The sequence below is a fragment of the Myotis daubentonii genome, chromosome 7, assembly GCF_963259705.1.
Source record: "Myotis daubentonii chromosome 7, mMyoDau2.1, whole genome shotgun sequence".
NCBI lineage: Eukaryota > Metazoa > Chordata > Mammalia > Chiroptera > Vespertilionidae > Myotis > Myotis daubentonii.
In genome coordinates, this window is record NC_081846.1 from 14,897,284 (window position 1) to 14,923,488 (window position 26,205).

General features: G+C 44.2%; 1 protein-coding gene across 8 annotated transcripts in view; it reads right to left on the reverse strand.

The window, feature by feature from the left end:
* PLEKHM3 (pleckstrin homology domain containing M3) overlaps positions 1-25,066 on the reverse strand; it is a 177,268-nt gene extending 152,202 nt beyond the window's left edge. For 5 of the 8 annotated variants that reach the window (XM_059702933.1, XM_059702937.1, XM_059702938.1 and 2 more), the window contains exons 1-2: positions 24,766-24,917; positions 2,324-3,235 (exon numbers count right to left, since the gene is read on the reverse strand). In XM_059702933.1, coding sequence (XP_059558916.1) covers positions 2,324-2,930 — 607 coding nt within the window. In that variant the 5' untranslated portion in view covers positions 2,931-3,235; positions 24,766-24,917. The other 3 variants (XM_059702935.1, XM_059702936.1, XM_059702934.1) reach the window with 3 other exon arrangements.
* Positions 25,067-26,205: the final 1,139 nt, after the last annotated feature.

The window sequence follows — 26,205 nt, forward strand, 5'->3', positions numbered from 1 at the left end:
CTTTCTTCAGTTTGGATCACAAATTTCAAAGGTTTTAAAGTAAACTCAGCCCAGCCGGCAAGGCTCAGTGGTTGAGTGTCGACCTAAGAACCGGAAGTTATGGTTTGATTCCGTCAGGTACATGCCCGGGGTGCAGGCTCAATCCCCAGAGTGGGGCATGCAGGAGGCAGCCAATTAATGATTCTCATCATTGATGTGTGTGTGTGTCTCTCTCTCCCTGAAATAAATAAAAAATATATTATTTAAAGTAAACAACTCAAAGATCTTGGCTGATTTGACTAGAATGCACCTGAATGTTGGCATACCCCTCCCAAAGGTGAGAATTGCAGTTGGCAGTCTACCCAGAACTCCTCTGTGGCCGTGGGCACTCACTGCTCACCCCTGCCCTTTACCAGTTAGTAATAAAAACATGACTTGGCCTGCTTGCTCTTCCGATGCCAGAAAGAAAAAGCATCAGAATTTGCCCAACTTTGCGACTCTCTGCTATCTCATGGATAACACAAAGGTGGCCAGGTTAGGTTATATCAATATCTGCAAAGGCCATTTGTTACAGTTAATTTTTCAGAACACCATTCAGTACTTATATTTCAACATCATTTAATACTCAACTTTTTAAAATTGAGAATTAAAAAAAATCATAATATACTAAAGAGAGATTCTAAAGAAGGTCTGGTTCTTGCATTTACAATCCGAACAAGATAGGAAAAATAAAACTGGAAACATGACACCTTTTAACTTTGGTTGTACCAGGGATTTAGAATGGTTATGATGATACAGTCATAAAAATCTATGTGAACTCTAAGAAACCAAAAACAACAGAGGTTGACTGCTAATCAAGGAGCACACCTGTTTGTACTTGGACTCAAGGCAGAGCTCTCATTCTCCAGGCACTGGGGTCCCAGAAACTTGTTTGTCCCTAATGTCTAATCAGTTACCACATGCTGTGCTTTACAATGTCCTTTTCTTCTTACTCCGATGGTCTCCACCCTTGGCTAGATGTTACGGAGGACTGGTGAAAGTAGGAGAAATCACAAGTCATAAATTTGAGAAAAGTATTTAAAAGGATGGATTTGAACTGGATATAAAAATAAGGCAGCACCTTCCAGACGGGAATGCTGCCTTTCCTTAACAGACACTAAATTATATCCTTGCCTCAAGTTGCACTTATAAACTAAGTTTTATTATTATAATGTTAAATGTACCAACGGAATACCAAGCAATGGTAGAGGATTGAAGTAACACTAAAATAGCAGGTAAGTAGATAAATTAGTCTCCCCAGTTAATTGAGCAGCTCAATCTAAATTAAGAGTTCAGCAGGGTAACTGAAGAATCATCAGTTAAAAAAAATGGATATCCTATACAAAAGAGGTTATCTTGAGAGAAAATGCTGAGGGAAACAGATGGTTTACCATGTCTCACAGAAGAGGAAATTCATGTGTGAGTACATGACTATATTTATATACAGTATATGAGCGCATGTATGTGTATAAAGTATGGGGAAAAAATAAATTCAAGGTTCTACACTATGAGGTCTTAACAAACCTCTCCAACCTTTTCCTCCCTCTGTCCGCCATGGGACCATTTGCTCCTCTCACAAGGGTTGACTTGATGTCTCTGCACCTCCCTTCTCTTCCCCTTTCTCATACCATAATCCTGACCAGGTGTCCTCTACTGAGACCCTTTCTGCATCTTCGTGTCCTTCAAGGTCCAGCTCAAGTTCCATGCCTCTCCCAAGCCCTTCCTGACCAGCCCAGCCTAGGGAGTTTTTCTCCTTTCTCCATGGTCTTTCAGTCGCTGTCGCTCACTCATCCAAAGAATCCCAACAATAGAGAGGAAAACAGAAGTTCCCTCGGAAACATTCCAGTGGACCATCTACTTTCTCTCACTACTGGGTGCCTTCTTGCGTCTTTGTGTCTGAACCCCTCAGCTAAAGGAGAAGTTCTTTATGGCAGGGATTGCATCTTCACACACCTTTAACTCTTTCACAGCACAAGGCTGCACCCAAGGTGTGATCTGATGAACATCTCCTGAAGTGAAGAAACAGTATCATACAATGTTCAAAGGAAAAATGCTCCATTCACTATGAGAGCTCTGATTCTCACATACAAGACTAGAAAGGAAGAATTCACCAGAGTTGTCCTTTCGCTCAGTCCCTCCCATGAAGATAAGACTATAGACTTGAAGTAGGATAAAGTGTGAACGTAAATGGAAGAGGAAGCTTAAGTAAGCATAGCCAGACATGGATACTGGAGGATAAGATTCTCCTGAGCAAACGTAAAAGACACAAAGGAAAATCAGCAGTTGTTCAGATATAAAAACATACCAGTATTTCCTTGAGCATCTTCTGTCTTATTTGGTGAGGGCGACAGGAAGGACGGCCTGGTGAAGTGAGGGCCCTGAAGAGATGGTTGTTGCGGCTGCTGCTGCAAAGGCGTGGTCTGGAGGATCACCCTCCAGTCCACCTGGGTAACATCTGACCTTGATCGAGCATGCCCTGGCTTAAAGGTAGTGGTCTCATCCAACAAGTCATTCACAGAACGAGGTCTGTCCCTCCGACGCTGACAGATGTTGAAAAAATTAAAGGTTGATGCTTCCTTTTGTTCCATCCAGGAGAGGTTATCTGGGGCCGTCCCTCTCTGGACCATAAACTGTTCTTTGGCGGGGAAGACATTTTGAACTTTGGTTTCTAAGAACCGGGTCTGACAGTGGTCCCAAAGCATGCCCCCCTCGCCTAGGGAGGCAACATTTCTGATAGCACCATTGTCTGTTATGTTACTGAGTACCTCGTGCCCCACCAGTTCAGGGACTTCCTGGATCCCATAAACCTCTGCTTGCTGAACAGCCTTCTCTAGTTTACTGTCAAAAGTACTGAAGAAATCTTCAGTAACCTCCAGGGCCGGGCTGATATCATCCACTTCCAAAGCTTCCATGTTGCAGGCTCTAAGAGGCCTCCGCCTCCCACGCTGGCTCAGGGAACGGCTTCATGAGCATTTGCCCAACAGAGAGATGCTCTGGGCAACAGGGTTCTGGGGACCACTGGAAGGAACCTCATCCGCTGCCTGGAACAGGCCAAGCATAAGGGTGGTTGGTGTTTTCCCAGTCACTAAAAGCTGAGAATGGCCAATAACAAAGGTGCCGGGAGACAAATGTTCCTTTGGGATTATTCTTCAGTGAGATCTCTGTAAAGACAACAGGAAGTGCTTGTCAAAGCAGTGCCATGGCAATCTTCCATTACCTGGAAGAAAATAATAAAAAGGACAACGTTGACACATAGTTCACTGTATTTGTAGTATACAAATCTGCCCAATTACTTCCCCATCTTTCCCGCCCAAAGGTGCACAACACCTACACAGAAGGTCCACTGTCGAGTTCCACATCACTCCCCGCTTTGTATTCGAACTTACACAGAGCCGAGTGGAACTCCTGATAAGGGGAATTAAGGTCAATAGCTTTTACTCACACAGAGAAGCCTTTGAGAGCAATTGTGAAAAGCCTGCCCTGGCAAATCTCTGTGATATGTTGACCTAAAATAGTAAGCAAAAAAGACTAGGAATTCTCTGACTGGGCCTCTATGGTAATCAGTCTGCAAGTCATAAATGCATGAGTCCTTTCACAAACCTTGAAAGCACTGATAATTTGTTAGGTTTAAAGGCACAAGAGGGAAGTAGAGAGGGAGAATCTGTCCTTTCATTAAACCTGAATGTACCTGCGCCGTGCTTCCTAGGTTTAGGTTATGTAGTACCGAATGATGACTCTGGACTTCAGAATTCCTCCAGTCTTCCTGGAAGGAGGCTGTGAGGACTGGCCTAGGAAGACAGGGCCAGCCTCTGGGCAGAGAAGAATGAATCCTAGCACTAACTCTCTCTGGGAAACCGTAGACCTCCAGGACCAGGGCAAATTAGAGCAGACCTTGACAGTGAGCTGTCCTCTACAGTAGGCACTAGCCATACATGGCTATTTCAGTTTATTAAAATCAAATAAAGTGCCTCAATCAAACTAGCCACATTTCATGTACTCAATAGCCACATATACCTTTGTATTTTTGCCAAAAAACAACAACGAGGCAAGAGCTTCGCCCCCCTCACCACCACCACCACCACCTACTTAGAAATGGGTAAAATTAAGCAATTACAACTCCTTTGCAAGCTGCTTCAAAAGTACATAGATGTGTTTTCTTTTTTAAAAAGGCACCATTTTATGGTTAATTAAAACCACTTTTAGCACTTAGGTCATTAAACCGTTACATTTCAATCAACAACACCAATCTACATTGCTTACTGTATGTAAACAAAACTAGTATTACAGCCCTTTATTTTAAATGTATCAAGGAGGTTTGGAGTTCACCGAACTCTGTGGTTAACCTTGTAAATCGATAATGACAGTGAATTTGTCTACTTTTATATTTTGATATTTATTTGTCATCGCTCATGAAGCAAGGCACAGGTTGAAGGTTTCGAGATGAAAGCGGTTATAATATTTTTCTAACTGCAGACACGGTTTTGCTTCCCATGTCTCCAAGAGGACTGGAGCCCCCTGAACTATGCAACAGGGTTTGACTACTTCGGTAATTCTGAAACGTGGGGTTTTGTTTTCAGTTTTATCTTGTGTGAGAGGCTAAAAAAAGAAATACATAATAAATCTTAAAGCTCTTAGTTCTTTCTTTACTATAATTTCAAATAAATATAATAACAAAATACGTTTCCCATTTTATAAATAGGCACCAAGGTGCAGAGAGCACTTATTCATCTACGATTATATTATGGATGCTCCTTTTCTTACCCAGTGCTTACAATTCAGTATCAAGTTCTTTAATCACACTAGAGAGTAAATACCTTCAAAGTAATTCTTTTCCTTCCTTCCCTCCCTCCCTCCCTTCCACCCTCCCTCCCTACTTCCTTCCTTCCTTGTTCTAATCAAAATATCTAGGAGCATACCCTTTGTGCTCTTTGCTTGTGAGAAGAGCATTCACACACTGGTGAGAAGCAAAGAGCCACTGACGGCCAGCACTCCTGGGTTGGGGAACACTTCTATCCCACATGTTCTAAACTAACCATAGGCCTTTGAGATCATGCTTTCAACCCACACCTTTCACAGGAGACATTGCAGTCCAGAGAGAGTGAGAGGTCCCAAGGACACTTCTGTACGCATCGCCTCATTTAGTCCTCATGAAAGGGTAGTAGCAATTCAACTTTAAAACCATTTCAACGCTGTGCTGTTTAACAGGGCAATCTGGAAATCACTCATCTCTCCTCCTTTCATCACTTAATAAGGTCACACCAGAATCAAGACACTAACGATGGAAAGATGAATAAGACACACCTCTCGTCCTAAAGAGTCTCGGTCTATCATGATGCACCTAAGAAAATAAGTTTAAAAAAAATGGCTCTAGTTGGTTTGGCTCAGTGGATAGAGCATCAGCCTGAGGACTGAAGGGTCCCAGGTTCGATTCCGGTCAAGGGCACATGCCCGGGTTGTGGGCTTGATCCCCAGTGTGGGGCATGCAGGAGGCAGCTGATCAATGATTCTCTCTCATCATTAATGTTTCTCTCTCTCTCTTCCTCTACCTTCCTCTTTGAAATAAAAAAAAAAATTATGTATTTTTTAAAATGCCTTGATAGAGGACAGAAACAGACAGTAGACACAGGCCACATATGAAAGCACAGGCACCAGACATGCATGTGAAGAAACCGTCTTGGATGAGAGCCCAGTGGGTTTTCCAAGGATTCCAACCCCAGTCGGTATCTAACTGTAACGCATAGGAGATCCCAAATGAGGTTTTTCCAGCCGAGCCCAGTTAACCCAGAACCATGAGGGTGATAAATTGTGGCACAAAGTTTGGGAGTAGTATGTCACACAGCAACCAATAATCAGGACTCATCACTTCCGCAGGGAGGCGTTCTCTGGGGTCCCAGACTAAGTTAAAGTCCTTGTTTAGGTTTCCATGGCACCTGTACTTCCGTAAGTTACACACATCACAGTTTCAATGTCAACATCCCCTCGGACAGCACTGTCTATTTTGTTCACGCTTGGACCCCCAGACACAATTGCAGCTCAATAAATATTTGTTGAACAAATGAGTGAATTTTTTGAGTGGCTATCTTTAGAATCATTTGACATTGTTTTCTTTTTCTCCTTTTTGCTTTGTTGTCAGTACCTCTGATTTACAGCCCTCACCACATCATGGTTATTTCTAGCAATAAACAATAAAGACAACTACTGCTTTAACAACAGCCCCACCCCAAATCAGTACTTCTATAATAATAAAAGCATAACATGCTAATTAGACCAGACAGCCGGACATCCTTCCAGACAAAGCCACAGTGGCTGCAAGGGCCGAGGACAGGCAGCTGTGGTGGCCAGTGGCAGCAGCAGTGGGGTGATGGGGGTGGCGCCTTCCCCTGATGGGCTGGCTGGCCGGTCACCTCCCACAGAGGGAGGCCAAACTGCAGCTTAGGCCTGCTCCCTGCGCCTGCTCCCCATAGTAGGACATCCCCTGAGGGCTCCCGGACTGTGAGAGGGGGCAGACTGGGCTGAGGGAACCCCCCCCCCCCCAGTACACAAATTTTCATGCACCGGGCCTCTAGTAGTGTAATAAATGAATTAACAGACCAGTGTGACAAATCCAAGTCTTTGCCTGTATTTGCACAGTACAAATTAAATAGATAAAAAGAGTTACTGAGAGTAGCAGTGGTTTATTCATTCCATACATGTTTTCTGAAGCAGCGACTGTGTTCTAGGCATTGATGATACAACAGTGAACAAAAGAGATTAAATTTCTACCCCTGTGGCCTAGACGATGGAGTCCAGCCTCCTAAGAAGAGGCAGAGGTCAGCAGTGACAACTCTGGGGCTCAGGAGGAAGGGGACTTCAATAAGTTACTTAACCTTTCTATTCCCAGTTTTCTCATTTGCAAAATCAACAAGTGAGTAATACCTCTCTCCTAGGACAGTTGAGAGAATTGAACAAGGCAATAGGTGGCATGGTTCTTGGCACAGGGTACACGAGCAACAAGCCTAAAAAGCCTCTCGCTGCCCGGTCAGCACCATCATCTTTCCTCTATGACCTCATACTCCCTCTGCCCTCCACCTTCCCTCCCATCTGGCCACACTGGCCTCCTGCTGGTTCTCAAACTTGCTGACACATCTCACCTCAGGGTCTTTGCCTTGGCTATTCCCCAGATGTCAACATGGCCAACTCTTTCCTTAAATAATTGTTCATGTCACCTTTTCAATAAGGCTGATCCTGACCACCCTATTTAAAATTTTAACACATATCTCTGCCCTGGAGTTCTCAGTCCCCTTATTCTGCCTTTTTCTTTTTAAATAAACTTTTAATTTTAGAACAGTTTTAGATTTATGGAATTATTGCAAAGATAGTACAGTGCATTCCCAGACACCCCACATCTAGTTTCCTCCATGTAACATCTTACATTAGTCTGGTACATTTTATCACAATTAATGTACCAATGTTGATGCATTGTTGTTAGCTAATGTTCCTACTTTGTTGTGATTTCCTCCATTTTCCCCTACTATCTTTTTACTGTTTTAGGATCCCATCCAGGATACCGCATGACTTTCAGTTCTCATGTCTCTTTCGCCTCCTCTTGGCTATGACAAGAGACTTCCTTGTTTTTGATGAACTTACAGTTTTGATGACTACTGGTCAATGGATTATTTTGATGTTTTTCTCCTGACTGGACTAGGGCTCTATGTTTTGAGAGGTAAAACCATTCTTGTCATATCCAGGTTGACACTGCCAACATGACTTACTACTACTGCTCATGTTACTCACCTGGCTGGGCCCTTTTCCCCTATTCATTTACTGACCTAACATACCTCTTACTGTTCAGGGTTTCTCTCTTCCAAGTAAAACATAAGCTCCTTGAGGACAGGCATTTATGTTTATTTTGTTCACTAAAGTATCCCAAGTGCGTAGAAGAGTACCCAACACACAAAAAGGCTCTGAGCTGACACGGGGGAATGAATGCACTGTTATTCCTCTGAGGGGAGGTCATGGCCCTTCACGACCTCTCCACCTCTCCAATTGGCAGCTCCTGACCGACACTCACCTCGTGGTTTTACTCCTTCACGCTTCGGTCCTAGTTGGGAGCCTTCCAAACTGCTTGGGCTCACAGAGCGGCCTGGGTTTGCCGCATTGGACTCAATCAGACCCCACCCTGCACTCCGAGCTACTTGAGAGCAGGCACAATGCCTTCCTGACCCTCCGATAGAATCTCTATTCTACGTCTTCATCCCTTTGGGCTCTGTTTACCACCCTTACCTGTCTTGGAATTTCATACTTTCCATATTTGTCAGTATTTTATTATGTTGTATTAGGATGAACAGACCTTAAATTTGCTATAAGGGTCTAATGCCAAATTTAAAAATCTATGAGTAAACACCTTCTGCTAGCTTGCCTCATCTGGTTTTGAAATTAATTCATTAAAAAATAACAACATATTTGGACAAGGCAAAATATGAAGAGTACCTCCCTCTGACAAAAGTGAATTGGGTAAAACCAGTGTGTGTGTGCAGTGTGGTTTACCTCAGCACAAAACTGGAAATCAGGGGCTAATTAGGACTGTGTTCCAAATCTGGCCCAACCAACCACACACTGGGTGGCCTCGGGCAAACCCTTAACCCCTGGGTGCCTCACTCAGCTACCTGTATTCAATACAGTTGCTAATATCAAGTTGCTTCACCAGTGGATCATTCACGAGGTAGCTGTCCAAACATGCCTTTAAAAACTGTAAACTGACGTATAATTATGACACACGCCACTGGGCCTCACCCATTCAACAACCAGGTGCTCCTGGTCTCTCCCTCCCGGGAAAGGTTCGTCAGCCCAATTAACACAGTCAGCAACCAACTGCTGATGATACACTGGTTTCAGCCCAACTCGATGATCTATAGATATTTCACCTTATTTCTGTATAGAATACTCTTTCTGTAAAAAGGGTTATTTCCTCTATTTAATAGACTGAGAAGCTGAGGTCCATTGGTTAAGGTGGTAATCAAAGCTCAAACCCAAGAACCCATGCATGCATCAGAAGGCAACAGGATGGAGAATCAGTGAATTGCTATTGTCTGACAAGGAAATCTGCTGTCTACATGCTCATTGGGCAAGGCTAATCAACAGGATGAATCCAGCAGTCCTCCCACACAGAGGCAGAAGCAGAGATGAGCAGTGAGACCAGCCTGGCCCACACAGAGATGCCATGTTCTCCCAAGTTGTTTGGTAAAAGTGCTGGCTCCCCCCCCTTCCTCGCTCCCCCCCCCCCCCCGCCATGACTAAATGGCTTGTGATCAGAATTTAATGGGTGCTGAGACTATAGAGAAGAATGCAATGCCAAGGACACCTAGGATAAACTGTTTCTGCCGGTCCTTTTCAGAATCAAGGGTGATTGCAAGAATGGTCAGCACATGTGGCTCTCACATGTTCTTCCCTTTGGTTAAGGCTGTGGCTGACTGAGAATTTTCTAAAATTACGTAATATGAAGGATCTGCCACAAGAGGATCTGACCCAGTAAGATGACACTTCTGGACCATGAGGCTCAAGAGGTTATGATTTTTCATGGTGGTTTTTGTCATAAAGACAGAGTTAGCACATTGGTAAAGTACAGATAAGCCACAAGCAACCGATAAGGAAACGGTACCAATGGAGACCTCGTAAGAAGCATTCAGGAGTCTTTCGGAGAAGGACAGCTAGAAACGCACGTGGGATCCCATTTTCATAGGCCTAGAGAGAACATTAAATGCCTACATTGTGCCCAGCCGGTGTGGCTCAGTGGCTAAGCATCAACCTATGACCCAGGAGGTTACAGTTCGATTCCCAGACAGGGCACATGCCCAGGTTGTGGGCTTGAGCCCCAGTGTGGGGTATGCAAGAGGCAGCCGATCAATGATTCTCTCTCATCATTGATGTTTCTCTCTCCCTCCCTCCCTCTCCCTCTCCCTCTCCCTCTCCCTCTCCCTCTCCCTTCTTCTCTGAAATCAATAAAAAATATGTTTTTAAAATGTGGCTACATTGTATACAAGTTTCAATAAATGTTTATTGACATATAATGCATAAGGAGTATAACATTAAAAAATAATTTGTAGTGTTTTTTTCCAGTTCTAAAAGTAATAAATACTCATAGAAACTCTGGAAAAGAATGACAAATATGGGAAAGAAAAGAAAAATCAGTCACGATCCCATAACTCAGAGAACAAATCAATAGGTGTGTTTTTGTCCAATATCTCATTGGAATCAGATTATATACACAGTTTGGGCACGCTGTTTAAGGGTACGCTCAAAAAGCAAATACTGGCAAATACTAACCTTGACAAAAGAAAGAAATGCCGCAGAGAGTGCTGTGCCACTTACACCTTACAACCTGACGCCACCTGACTGAACGTCTCTTCTCCGGCTACCCCGACCTCCTCCTTACCCATCCACGGTTCTTCAAAGTCCTGACCCTCCTTGATGCTGTTAACCTGCCTCTGCAAACATTTCCCCCTGGGTTTCAGAGACACCGCACTCTCAGTCTCCATCTTCCTCCTGTCCTTACTGGTCACCTCACCAAATGGGGACAGTGCCTAAGCTCTCTTCTCCCACTACAGCTGCATGTGGTTCTTCTGGTCAATTTATCCAGACTTGTGACTTCAACAATACTTCTATGTCCAAGCCTCTCAAATGTCCACCTTCAGTCTCAATCTCAGGCCTGACCTCTGGTCCCAACTGCTTGTGGGACAAATCTACCCTGGCATTCGCATGGCCAAATTAAGCTCAATTTGTCTAAAATCATACTCGGTTATTCATTCAATTAATATTTGCCGAGTGCTCTCGAAGGGCTGGACAAAGTACAGGACACTGGGAGCCGGCAGCAAATAAAATCCTTTAATGGAGCTTCCATTGACCACAATGTCCAGCTCTTTCACCTGCCGCTCTAGGCCTTTCACAATCCTGACATCACTTGCCTGTACAACTTCCCACTTCTCTTCCATAAAATATACTCTTCTCCTCCAAACTAGAATGCTATTTCTCAAATGCCATGCTTTCTCAACTCCAAGACTTTGCCTACAGTCATCTCTGAGGTACACTCTTCAAGCTCCAATGCTATCCACTCTTCCACAGCATTTGTTGATCCTAAAACAGTCTGCTCTCTCTTTAAACATCCACACGTCTTTGGTACTGCCCCCAACACATATACCACATGCTGCCTGTTCTTTCTGAAATGATGATCACATTTACTAAATAATTTATCAAAAACCTATTTTGTGCCGGTTACATCGCTTGATACTTTATATCTCTAACTCTCACAATGTTCAATGTGAGTACTATTATCTCCATTTTACAGATGAGAAACTAAGGCCCAGAGATATATAAACTGTCTAAAGTCACACACCTACCCTACTGTACTTACATCAACTTGAGAACAGCAATTCTACCCTATTTCATTTTTATAATCCTCCATTGGGCCTAGAAGTATGGCCAGGGCACAATGGGTGCTTGGTAAGTATTTGTTGAATGAACAACTGCATAGAGAGTGTGTTTGCACAGCAGTGACAACTGTAAATATAAAGACCACTCGGGGTTTTCTGACAAAAGCGTATGTGAATTCATTATAAGCTCACTGAAGTAAAATCTGACATGCTTTCCAAAATATTATGTTGACTTGAGCTTTTAAATTTTTTCTTGGTAGAGAAAGCTTGTAAGCTATTGAAACCAGGTTTAAAAATAACATGGCAAAGGTCAGGTAGCAAAAGCCCTCACTCAGACCTTTCACAGAAACAAAAGCACCGAGGCTGCACTCGGGGGTTATTCTGTAAACCACTCCAAATCAGCAGCTTAGCTGGTCTCCTTTTCCAGCGACCTCGAGCTCTAGCTCTAGCTCTTTCTAACACCCGTTAGGAGATGTCCCTTTGAAATACCCCCAGACAACCCATTTAAAGCATTTTTCAGTGCATCTCTGCGCTTGTTTATTGTTTGCCACTTGCAAAATCACTGAGGCATTTGATGCCCCAAGATGTTTTCCCAGAAACCAAACTAAATATAAGCCTGGCACTTCAAATCTCAGATTGCTTTGTTATTGAAGGCAGTGATGTTATTCCGCCCCTAGGTCAACCGCGGATTGAAGAGCCAAGGCTTTTGATTGGGAAACCCATTTTGTAAAACCAACAAGTTCCAATGTCCTGCTTTTAGAAACAAGACACACTTCGGTTATGTAAGTGTCCAAAAATGCAGAGTCCATGTTTTCCATTTCCCTTTACCTCCATGGCAGGGAACAGTGATTCAAAAACAAACCGAAATGCCATTCAAATTATCTTCTTCCCAGGACTGAGATGAAGACGGTGAAAATTTCCATCATAACAACCACATGTTGCTAAAATCACCCTCCAACTGCAACAGGGAATAACTGACCAGTGTCCATGTAGGTGCCCCCTGAGCAAAGCCAGCTGGCCTGGGCTGAACATGTGACACCCTACAACAACAAAGGTAATGACACCCCCAAGGAGGTACACTAAGACCCAGACATGCAAAACACCCAAAAAGAGCTAGGGAAGTAGCTTTAGATTTAAAGATGTCGTCAGCTCATATAACTTCTTAGAATCTTCTACTTGAACCTGAGTACTGGCGACTACATTTCCAAGCGCAATACAGAACTGAATGTAATTCAATTTTCTCACAAACTCCTCAAATTCAGTTAACCTGAGCAAAAATCACTTGACTTTACTGAGAATAATCACCTTCACATGCATGGTTTAGAGTACAGTTTATACACTGTTTGATATGCTTCTTTTTAAAAATATTTTTATTGATTTCAGAGAGAGGAAGGGAGAGGGAGAGATAGAAACATCAATGATGAGAAAGAATAATTGATTGGCTGCCTCCTGCATACCCCCTACTGGGGATGAGCTTGCAACCCAGGCAAGTGCCCTGACCTGGAATCAAACCATGACCTCTTGGTTCATAGGTTGATGCTCAACTTCTGAGCCACACCAGCCCGGCGTTGATATACTTCTTGGTAAATACATGTAGCATCTCACCAGAGAGAGGCGAATAAAGCAGCAGGACTATTTTAAAGATGATGAAAGAGAGATCAAGATGACTCATCTATAGTCAAATGAAGTCCCTATGGGGAAGGAAAAAGAGTTCCTGGAACCCCTGTCTAATTACCAAGTCCTGTGAGCCACCCAAGTTCAATTACCTTTTGAATCACTTTTGTTAGAAGGACCACAAACAAGAAGGTTGAATCCAACCCATGTGTGAGCTTCCCAGTTTTGAGTTTATTCAGTGGGACAAAGGTGTAGCAATGGCAAGAACACAAATTTCTGACACCGGAAAAGGGCTCATGTCCTCGCATTGCCTTCTAAGCTGAATGACTTCCAGCAAGTCAGGCTGACTCAGTGCTTCTGGGCCCCTATTATCTGCAAAATGAAAATCCTGCCAAGGCCTGCCCACATCTACCTTAGAGAGCTGTGAGCACAAATGTGGGTAATGCACGTGAAGTTCTTTGTAAAATCAAAAACAGTTCCCATTCCTATTAGAAGCTAGCTGAATCCTAACCACACAACCACTTATACTCAACAAGCATTTACAAGAGGATGGGCCAGGCCAAGTACTCAAACACTAAGCTAGATGCTAGGAACACAAAACACAGCTCCTGCCCTCGAGTTAGCTAATGGGGAAACAACACAAAACCAAATGTAAAATGTGCTTCAACAGAAGTAAACAAAATGGGTACATAACCAAGGAATCATTACTAAGCAAGGGACAATAAAGCAAGGGTCTTAAGTGACAGAACACAATTAAATGACATAATAATATGTCTTCATATAGATGACTTCAGTTGAAAGAAACCAAAGACAAAGGAAACAAACAGAACCAATGTACCTGCTCTAGCAATGGGGCTTCCGTCCTGAAGCTGTCCCAACAGTAACAGCTCCAGAGGTCCCACCCAGGAGAGAGTTTGGAGTGAACTAACAGCCGCACAGTTGGGAGGCAAGAGTACAGAGAGCTTCTTCACAAGCTGTCCAAGTCTTTCTGACCCACAGACACACCTGATCAACAGAAGGCCTTTGCTGGATGTTAGAGGAAATGAATAATCGTCTCACTTCCTGTTGACTTCAATTCCTTAGGTCATTGCAGCTGGTTAGCAGGAGGAAGACTACTTACAACTCTAACCTTCAAAACAACAACCAGCTTGTAAGTTAGCACATATTTACAAAACTGCTTCCTGTGGGTATTCATGGTGAATGAACACGAGAGGTAATTAACTGATTTTTCTTCTTTCTTTGCTACACTTGAACCTGCTAAAAAAAACTTAAGCCTGGGTCTTTGTTAAATGGCACCTGGAGAGAGACAGCCCATGATAAGATCAAAAGGTGACTCACTTCTCATTTGAAAGGGCAGATACACTCCGTGGTGATGGGCTGCATCCATGACCCCTCCCTTCTGGAATTAATCTGTGACATTAACGTTGGCTACAAAGGCAAAGCAAGGCTGGCAAAGGCAGACAAAATACTGTCTTTGACCCTCAGAGATAAGGACAAGGTAAGGCAAAATAGCAGGATGAGTCCTTGTTATTTTACTATGTACAATGTGAAGGCCAGAAAAACCTCTGCCCATCATATGGGATAAAGGAAAAATTTACAAGGTATGAAGAAGAACAGTAGAAACTATACTTTTGTCTCCAAATCTGGGTCTAAATTTCTTTTATTATGGACTACTATTAGTATGGAATGAATTTTTACAAAACAACCCTGCAGCGTGTAAGCATTCTGGAGTTGCGCTCTGGAACTCTGATTGGCCCATATTTCCTTAACTGTTTTGATCTGACATTAGAATGATAGGCATATGATAGTTGGGACTCCTTCAATGTGGATGGACACGTGTTAAATGTAGGATGATGTATTTAATAAAATAAGAACAATAAAGATAGTTCTTATAATTCCTAAGCCAAGACCAAGACTAAAGAGTCACAGCTAATACTTACTGAGTACTTACTATAGGGCAGTCATTATGGTAAGCCCTTTCTCTGCATTATATTGGTAAATCCTCACAACAACCCTACTAGAGAGCCGGTATTATCATCACCACTTTACAGATAAGGAAATCGAGATTTAAGAAATAAAGTACATTGTTCAAGGTCATATGGCCAATAAGTGAGTGGAAGCAAGACTCTAAAATGCACACACAGCCCTGGCCGGTGTGGCTCAAGTGGTTGGGTGTCATTCAGTACACCGAAAGGTCGCCAGTTCACTTCCCTGTCAATTCCCAGTTAGGGCACATGCCCAGGTTGCGGGTTCCATCCCCGGTGGGGTGCATGCAAGAGGCAGCTGATTGATGTCTCGCTCCCACTTCCTCTCCCTCTCCCTTACTCTCTCTCTAAAAATCAATTTTTAAAAATCTTTAAAATGCACATACAGTCCTATGTCACAATTCATAGTAAATTAATTGCTTTGAGATAATACAGCTAAAATTTTACACACATGATGCTTTGAATTTTAGTGTCAAACACCAGCAACTTTCATGTTGATTTTTAAATATTACTGTTTGTTAACCCCACAACTCTGAAAGTTAATTGGCAAGTATCATCTTTATACCCAGGGAAACAGTTTATACTTAATTTACAAAAAAATAAAAATCACCTCTGTAATACTTCTGTGTCATGGGAATGGTGGATGAGAGGTCCCTGAGCAAACAGAATAAGGGCTGTTCTCTGAATGGCTAACCTCAGTTCTCTCAGTGACCTTGGACACGATATTTGGAATGCCTGCAAGGGTGTAATAACTGACTTCATTTAGGCCAAACAAGTGCTTTTGCAAATGTTTGTGTAGTCCTAATTGCACAAACCTTTCACTAATGTTTCCCTGAGACATCATTTTTCATTTAGCCAATAAATACAAACACTCGTAAAAATGTTTGCTTTTTTAAAAACCTGGAAATAAGTGTTTGTGTCAAAAGAATTAAAAGAAATAGTTTCAAATCAGATGTGACTACAGATAATTCAAACACATTTTGAGTATTCAGGCATGTCCAAATAAACTGCCTCCTTCTAAAACCAATGTACCTTTTTTTTTGGGGGGGGGGGAGGTTGATGGGGAGTGAAATATCAGTGTATAAACAAAATAACAAATTTGACACACAACTTTCAGTCTTATTTCTTAAATGTACTAGAAGACAATAAGCCCAGGGTTTCACATGACCCCACTACAGGGAAAATATAGGCATCATATCTAACTTTCAATGAAGGGCAATTATTTTGGATCAGAAGATCTGGAATTAGAACACCTGAGCTTGGACCTTCCATGCACTAGTACCAGATGCAGAATTCTGGGCGAGTCACTTGAACCTGCATTTCAGGTTCTACCTTCTTCACAGGTTGTTTTGGAGTGTGAATCAAATGATAGGATGTAGTGCTTTGTGCACAGGATGGCAATTGGGGTTGTCTATATGGTCCCGGGGAAAGGGTCACCATATTCTCTTTCATTTCCTTCCATTATAAACCACCTAACTGGCGAAGAGAGTGGTAAGAGCAATGAGTTCAGGAAGCTCTGGGAAAAGGTTTTAATTGAGTCAAGGGTCCCTCCTGCACTGTGCACACAGCAGCATGAGTTGCTATGCATCAGCTTTCCTAGTGGTCCTGGAGTGAAGGGATTCCAGGGTGCAAGATGCAGGATGACTCAAATGGAGTGTCTCTTCTTAAAGAAGAAAAAATATAAATAAGTAATACCCTCCCTTGTCCCCCAAGTTCCTCCACAGCTAGGACACTTCTCCCTCCTCCCTTTTTCTTCTAAGTTTCTTGAAATGTGTTCTTTATATTTTCTGACTCCACCTCTCACCATCCATTCATTCTCCCCCAGAAGCAATCTGGTTCTGCCCGGCTGAAACCGCACAGGCAGGGGTTAACAATTTCCTTATTGCTAAACCCAGGAGACTTTCCACCCCCCTCCTGACTGACCTCTCAGCAGTATTTGGCCTACTGAACACCCACTCTTTGCATTGCTCTCGTGAATTCACTGACACAGTCGGTCTGGTATTTCTCCTTTATCTCTGGGTGCTCCTTTCAGTCCCTTCCAGGAGCTCCTTCCTCTGCCCATATCATAAGTGAAGGCATTCCTCCATTCCCCCGTGACCCTCCTAATAAGTTCCTCTTCCTGAATGGTCTTCTCTATTCCTGTGGCTTCAGCTACAATCCACATGGTAGATGAGGAACGGACTGTTCTGAACTCTAGACTCACATATGCAACTGCATTTGGTTGTCTCCTAGTTCCTAACAGACACAAAACCAAACTCCTCATCTCCCCCTGGCATTCTCCCCTCCCCCTGGCATTCTCCCCTCCCCCTGGCATTCTCCCCTCCCCCTGGCATTCTCCCCCTCCCCCTGGCATTCTCCCCCTCCCCCTGGCATTCTCCCCTCCCCCTGGCATTCTCCCCTCCCCCTGGCATTCTCCGTATAGTGAAGAGCATCATCATCCACTCCAGAAAGATGACCGTCACCTTCTTGCTCCTTCACCCACAGTCACTCCAGATCAGCTGGTCATACTGACTCTGCCTCTACAAGATCTGCAAAATCTATCCATTGCTCTCCTTCGTTACTGTCTTAGTTCAGACACCACCATTGTCTTCTCGCAGTCAGTCTTGCCCTCCACCAATCCATTTGCCACACTGAGCCATTTCTAAAATTAAAAACTTGTTATCTTCTGGATAAACCACACTCCTTAACATTGCCTGTAGGGGCTCCTGGCCTCTTACTCTCCTGGGCTTCTCTCTTTAATCTCCCTCTCCTCACGCTTTCCTGCAACACACAGGCACGCTACTTGGATGTCCATTTTGGTCGTCCCTCTTATGTGCTCCTGTAGCGCCCTGATGTCCTCAATTATCATATTTCTCACTCTGTGTGAAATGGCCTGATGACTCGTCTGTCTGCCCCACTAGATGATAAGCTTCATGAAGGCAAGAATGGGCCTATTTTGTTCAATATTGTATTCCTAGCTTCAAGTTCAAGAGCTCTGTGCCATGGCACAAAACAAGCGCTCAATTCTTACATGTTTAATCAATGAATCCCTAAAGGCAGAAGAGAAATTGTTCTGGAAAGGTTAGAGTGCTGATAAAAATGGACCAAGAACACCTGGGAGGAGATCATTTAGCTAATTTCCTTGCGCAGAAAAAGTGCTGGTCACATTTCTACTGTTTTCTAACCTATATGTTCCTGTTCTGTGACTGAAAATGTACATTTATAATCACACCTACAGACCACAAGGTGAAGGGGATATTTAGCAAATTTCCAGTTAGATAAATGTCCAAACGCAAACCAGATAAGGCAGAACAGGCAGCTTTAGTTTGTACTGAATTATAAATTGGTACGCTAATCAAGATAACTGAACAAATAAATCTCTACCACACTCAGGTGGCATATAACCTGGGAATCCAATTTGAAACACATAACTCAAATTTACAGTTAATGAGTATCTGAAAAACAAACAAAATGTTAATGAAAATAGCAAGCCTGAGATCTCAATGCAATAGCCTCTCTATTTTGACTTTGATTTCTGCTCACAACTCATGTTGCCATCAAAATTAATTACACTCATGGACCAAATAAAGTTCTTACCTTATTGTCAGTATGAAAATAAATTATGTGGACTTTTTATTGTCTGCTTGGTAATATCTACAGTGGCCAATGAAAGAGAGCAAACATCATGCATGGAATTGACTACTGGTGGTCATTTTTATCACCTTCTCAGTCCTTAGTCCTCTGAATTATTTAGCCTGCACCAGAAGCTCCAAACTGGCATGTCATTTGGCTACTTATAAACCAAAGACAAAATCTACCCTAAAAGAAAAAGAAAGAAGCAATTCTTGCTAGATATCCCTCCAAATGGTTTAGAGTAGTGGTTCTGAGCCTTGGCTGCACATTAGAATCACCTGGGAATCTTTTTAAAATCCTGATTTCTGGGCCTCATCCTTCGGAAATTCTGTTTCTTTGTTACTAATGTTGTGGCTTCACCCCATAACAAAGAAACAGAATTTCCGGAGGATGAGGCCCAGAAATCAGGATTTTAAAAAGATTCCCAGGTGATTCTAATGTGCAGCCAAGGTTCAGAACCACTGGTTTAGAGAGAAGAGTCTTCTAAAAAACCTGCCCAAGGTTTCTATTAAAACCAGGTGTTCCGAAGCTAGTAATGAGAGTAGCACCCATCCATACACCTGCCTGCTTCTTAATTGACTTCAAGTACTGTAACTAGGCTCCACACATGATTAAACTGGACTACAGCATATCAAGTATCTGATAAAATATTAGCTTTGGATGTTTTGGGGTTTTTTTTTAAACATATTTTTATTGATTTCAGAGAGGAAGAGAGAGAGATAGAAACATCAATGATGAGAGAGAATCAATGATTGGCTGCCTCCTGCACACTCCACACTGGTGACCGAGCCCATGCCCTGACCTGCCCTGCCCTGACCTTCCCGGGAATCGAACTGTGACCTCCTGGTTCATAAGTCATGCTCAACCACTGAGCCACACCAGCTGGGCTGCTTTGGATTTTTTTAATGCAAATGTTAATGGCTTAGGTCCAGCTTGGTTTTCCTATTCATAACATGCAGAGTTTTCATTTTTTCTTTTTCTTTTTTTTTTGCAGAAGGTTACATATCCATCATAGTTCTTTACTTTCCACTTGTATAGGTAACCAAGGTCCAAGCCCAAAGCCTAAAATCCATCTATGGAAAAACAAACACTTTTAATAAGAATTCAACCATGTACCTTCCTTTCCTATTATTTCAGTACTAGGGGCCCGGTGCACGAAATTCGTGCACTGGGTGTGTGTGGGGAGGGGAGTGTCCCTCAGCCCAGCCTGCCCCCTCTCACATACTGGGAGCCCTCAGGCGTTGACCCCCATCACCCTCCAATCGCAGGATTGGCCCTTTGCCCAGGCCTGACGCCTCAGCCAGCGGCATAGACCCCCATCACCCTCCGATCGCCTGATCGGCCCCTTGCCCAGGCCTGACGCCTCCGCCAGAGGTGTCAGGCTTGGACAGGGGACCCCCATCTCCCCCCGATCACTGGCTCTGGCCCCCGCTCCGGCCTGAGGCCTCTGGCCCAGGAATCATGCCTGGGCAGGGGACCCCCATCTCCCTCTGATCGCTTGCTCCACCCCCCGCCCAAGCCTGATTCCTCTGACCCAGGCTTCAGGCCTGGGCAAGGGGACCATCATATCCCCCCAATCCCCGGCTCCGCCCCCCACCCAGGCCTGATGCCTCGGCCAGAGGAGTTGACCCTCATCACCCTCCGATCACCAATCACCGGATCGGCCCCTTGACCAGGCCTGAGGCCTCCGCCAGAGGTGTCAGGCCTGGGCAGGGGACCCCCAGCTCCCCCCGGTTGCAGGCTCCGCCCGGCTGAGGCGTCCGGCCCGGGCAGCGGGGACCCGCAGCTGCAGCGGCCCCGCGATCGTGGGCTTCGCTTTAGGTCCAGGCAAGGGACCCCTAGCTCCCGGGACTGCCAGCTTCGACCGTGCCCAGCTCCCATCGCTGGCTCCACCCCTACTTCCTGCTATCACTGGCCAGGGCGGAAAAGGCACCTGATTCTCTGATCATGGCTGGGGGGCAGGGCAAAGGCGGCCCCAGGGCCGCCTCTGCCCTGCCCCCCAGCTCTTAGCTCCCCCCCTGGGTTTCCGATCACTGTCAGTGGCAGGGGGCTTCTTCCTGCTTTCCCTTTCACCTCCCTGCATTGTGCCTACATATGCAAATTAACCGCCATCTTGTTGGCAGTTAACTGCCAATCTTAGTTGGCAGTTAACTGCCAATCATAGTTGGCAGTTAACTGCCAATCATAGTTGGCAGTTAATTTGCATATAGCCCTGATTAGCCAATGAAAAGGGTATCGTCGTACGCCAATTACCATTTTTCTCTTTTATTAGATAGGATGATATTCAGTGATCCTTCTACCACAAAGCTTTCACTGGTCACTCTATTAAGAAAGAAGTTATCCAACTTCATTTCCAACCTTCCAACAATATTTGTTATTTCCTATCTCATAGTTTTTCTTTTAAAAGAATCAATTTCAGTGGCCATACCACTGTGAACGTGCCCGATCTTGTCTGATCTCAGGCGAATCACTTTCTGCCACATATTGAAGTTACTTAATGGATTTTTATTTTCTCCATTATTTGAACTAGACAATGTTTTAGATGCATTGTATTTCCCAAAGCACAGAGACTTAACTGCTTTCAAAATAATGTTTACAGACCATTGTGAGCATAAAAAACTACTACATGTTCATCGTTCAACATTTTGAAAATACGGAAAAGTATAAAAGAGGAAATAAACGATGCCTATTCAATGGCCCCTCTCTTAAGTAGGTACATCTTTCTGGTTGTTTTTTCTTAAACATAGTTGAGAACATACTGTAATACAGTTCTCTATCCAGTGGTCGGCAAACTCATTAGTCAACAGAGCCAAATATCAACAGTACAGCGATTGACATTTCTTTTGAGAGCCAAATTTTTTAAACTTAAACTATATAGGTACGTACATTGTTATTAACTTAATTAGCGTACTCCTAAGCAGTGATGGCGAACCTTTTGAGCTCGGCGTATCAGCATTTTGAAAAACCCTAACTTAACTCTGGTGCCGTGTCACATATAGAAATTTTTTGATATTTGCAACCATAGTAAAACAAAGACTTATATTTTTGATTTTTATTTTATATATTTAAATGCCATTTAACAAAGAAAAATCAACCAAAAAAATGAGTTCGCGTGTCACCTCTGACACACGTGTCATAGGTTTGCCATCACTGTCTAAGGCTTAGGAAGAGCCACACTCAAGGGGCCAAAGAGCCGCATATGGCTTGCGAGCTGCGGTTTGCTGACCACGGCATCCTATTTGTCCCCCATTTAACAATAATTTGTAAACACCTTTCCATAATTAAAATTCTGCATAAATATCTTTTTAAATGTCTGTATAGCACCGTATCTTTTGATGATACCATAATTTGTTTCAACTGATCCCCTGCTGTTGGGCATTTAGACTTGTCAATATCTGACTTTCCTAACCAAAACGTTTAAAACATTTGTGAAAATTCATTTTTAAAACATTTATCATAAGTTCCTTTGGATAGATTGCTAGAAGTGGAATTACTGGATCAAGGGGTAGGAACATTAGTGAAGTTTTTCATACACTGAGCCAACAACCTTTTCAGAAAGGCCGTAAACCCCTCACAGCATCCGAGAGTGTCTGCTCCACTGCACACTTACTAAAGTGGGGAGCTATAATTTTTAAAAATCTATGTAAACAAAAAGCTGGAAAAATGTGCCTTGCCATTGCTTCAATTTCATTTCTTTGATTAATGGTAAGAGAAAGCATGTTCATATGTCTACGCGCCATTTCACTTCCTTCTCTATGGATAGACTGTTCCTGTCTTTTGCCCATGTTTCTGCTGGAGTCTGTATTTGTTTTCTATTGCTACGTAATTCATTTCCACAAACGTAGTGGCTTCACACAACACCCATTCTGTATTTCAGAGTTCTGAAGGGCTGTATCTCGGTGGCCGTGGCTGCATTCTCTCCTCGGGGTCTCTATCTCGAGGCTGCCATCAAGGTGTTGGCCAGGAGGGGCCTTTAACTAAAGGCACGGCCACAGGATCCAGTTCTGAGCTCAATCCATTTGCTGGCAGACTCCAGTTACCTGTGGCCCTAGGTCTGAGGTTCCAGTTTCCATGCTGGGCGACCCTCAGCAACTCGAGGCCCCCCACATTTCTCAAGGTGGCCCCTGTTCCTTCGCAAGTGTCCCTTCCATCTTCAAAAGAGCAACAGCAGGGTCAGTCCTTCTCAGATTCAAATCTCTCTGATTTGCCCAGGCAGAGAAAACTCTTTACTTTTATGGGCTTCTGTGATTACATTAGACCAACCCAGATAATGTCCCCTTCCTAAATTTAACTGTGCCATATAAAACACATTCAAGGGATATTTCATCATGTTTACAGGCTCTGGGGATTAGGGCATGCAATCTTGGGATAGGGGCATTTCTAGAACTGTGCCTGCCATAGACTCTTAGGCACTATCTTTTTGTAATTTGCTTGTGCTCTTCATGATGTCTTAATTGCATGCATTTGTCGAATAAACGAATCTTACTGATGACTGCCAAAGTTGCATTTTCGCGATGGCAAAGGCAACTGTGGATGGGGCTGCTGTGTGCTAAGACATAACTTTGCTGACACGGGTACTTTTTTAAATTTGTAATCGTGGGGAAACTTTTACAATACACATTATAGAAAATTTGCCATCTAAATCCGTTTTAGGTGTACAGTTCAGTACCGTTAAGTACATTCACACTGTTGTGCAACCAATCTCTACAACTCTTCATCTTGCAAAACTGAAACTCTATACCTGGTTAACTATTCTGCATTTTACCCCCCTTTCCCAGCTCCTGGCTACCACCATCTTCCTTTCAACACTGCTTTACTTTTATGTATTTATTAACAAACACGCATATAGCAACTGCTACATACACGGTCGAAGTACTTTAAAGATATTAACGCATTCATTCCTCATAGCAATCCTATGAGATCAGTCCTGTTCTTATCCCCATTCTACAGAGTAAGAAACGCAGTAAGTAAGTGGTCCAAGATTACAAATGGGAAGTCACCACGAAGGAATTCAAACCCAATCTGGCTTGCTAGTTCCTGCTATCAACCACTACATTGTGAAAACATTCACCGTAGAGACGTCATCAGGCATCAACAGTATTTCCTTGATGTGTACATTTAAAACACTTCTCTATGTGCAATGTAACCGAATATTCTTCCACTAACTAAAAGTTACATGATGTGACCAAGGAGCTACATGTCTACTGACCTTTTAGCCCAATGATGGTTCAGGCATGTTCATGAAGTTAACGAAAAAACAAAACAAAACAAAAAAACGGTCTTGTATTTATTTTAGGTACTCCAATTATAACTTGCACATGGTAGTTTATAATAAAATAACTTATGAATGAATGCAAATCACAATTCACTGTGACGGCTGAAATGAAAATATTACCAAAAAAAAAACCCAAACCCCAGGTGTTTCTCTTTTCCAAGGAGGAGCAAAGAAAAGGAGAACGAAAACTTCCCAATAAGTTGACAACAGCACACAGCTCAATCTGTTCCACCTGGGAAATCCAAGTCTGCCCTGCTTTGCAAGCCACAACTCTAGATCAGTCCTAGCTTGTCACCCACGTGTGCACATCGGTAGTAACCCGTTCCATGGGAGGCGAGGGTCTGAAATTCCCTTATCCTGCTTTTTTTAGCTTAGTAATTCTCTCACAGGAGGCCAAGCCATGCTTGCCGTCGGTTACACAGTTGCATTTATTTTACATTAAAGGTGAGCGGAGTCGACGGAAGGAACACTTGTGTCTCCGGGAGCCCAGCTTGATGTGAGGTCAAAGCTCTGCTGAGGTTTGGCTTCTTGGACCCGGGGGAGGGGCGGGGGCGGAGGTGGGGTAGGGGTGGGGGCTGCAGACAACGCACAGAGCAGGACCAGCAATGGCACTGCCTTCCACTTACACACCGAGTCCATACGAACGAGCAGACGAGGCACCAGGGAGTCTCCCCTCACCCATCACCCATTGCATCTTAGTGCAGCCTCCAGAATGAAATAAAAAAAAAAACAGCGCCTGGAAGAAACAGCGAGATCATCACCGCTGCCGCGGGGAGCGCTCGGATATTTACCACCCTGCCCTCCCCACCCCGCCCCCGGCGCCCAGCAGGCTGCCCAGAAGCTGGCAGATGCTCACCTGGCCCCGCCGCTTCCTGCCCTTCACCTGCCGGGCCTGCCGTTCACTCCCGGCTCGGGCTGGGCTTGCAGACCCGCCCGACTCGCGGTGACAGCCCGGCCCGGCCGCGAACCCTCCCCGCCCGGCAGCGAACCCTCCCCGACCGGCGCTCTGTTTACCAGCGCGGCTCACGGTCCCACTCGGAAAAGCTTCCCCCCAGCAGCCCGGGCGGCGCGACCCGCAGCACAAGGTTCCAGGCCGCGAAGCCCTTGTTCCTGCCCGAGGACTGGCGGCCGGCGGGCCACACCCTGCGGCCTCCTCCCTCTTTGTTTTCCTCGTCGGTGTGCATCGCTCACATGTTGAAAACAATGTCATGTGCCGCCGAGTCTCCTCATCGCTCCTCCCCACACCCAAATGCTGTGCTGCAATTGGAAAATTTCACTTGGAACCTACCAGGGCCTGGACCCATTTTTATTTATTTTTATCTTGATTGATGAAAGTATTACCTATGTCCCCCCTTTTCCCCCATTGACCTCCTCCAGCCCGCCCCCGCCCCCGCCCCCGCCCAGGCCTTCACCGCCCTATTGTCTGTGTGCGTGGGTTATGCCTATGTGCATACCAGGTCTTTGGTTGATCACCTCCCGCCCACCCGCCCTCCCTCCGAGGTTGCCCACTCTGTGTTCCATGCTTGCATGGGACCCATTTTAGCAGCTACCTAGCCTAATTACCCAGAAAAGTGTTCTGAAACTCGGACTGTTAGACCCGGGAGATTGCTTCTCATTCCAAGCTGGAGTTGAGATGAAAACCAGTTTTCACTGGCCTTTGGTGTTGCCCCCAGATGGTGAAAGGGGGTGGTTTTGAGGGGGGGTCTTCCACCCCCATTCAGATTCCCAGCAGAACAGGAACACTGGCAGGTGAGCTGGGCGCTTCCCAGGGAGAGGCCCCGCCTCCCCCACCCATGGTGATGTATTGATCTTTCTGGAAGACCTTCCTTTTTCAACAATATAACACACTTCTTAGTCATTTTCTCAGTTTACTCATTTACCTGTTTTATTGGCTTATTCACCATCGCTCCAGCCTCACCTATGAACTCCCTGAGGGCAGGAACTGTTTCGGTTTCACTCACCACCACATAATAGGCTCAAAGCACAATGCCCAATCTATATATTTGAATGAATGAATGAAGAAACAGATGCAAAAAAAAAAAAAAAAAATGGACAAAGGAGACCAGAGAAAGCAGTGTGATAGGAATGGAAACATCTAATTACCTCTCCCCCTTAAAAGAAAATAAGAAAATCTTTAACCATTGAATTTTTTTTTAAGTATCTTCTTTGGTTGATGTTCAGAATTTAAATACATTTAAAAAGAAAACCCCGGCCCGGCCAGCGTGGCTCAGGGGTTGAGCTTCGACCTATGAACCAGGAGGTCAGGATTTGATTCCTGGTCGGGCCACGTGCCCGG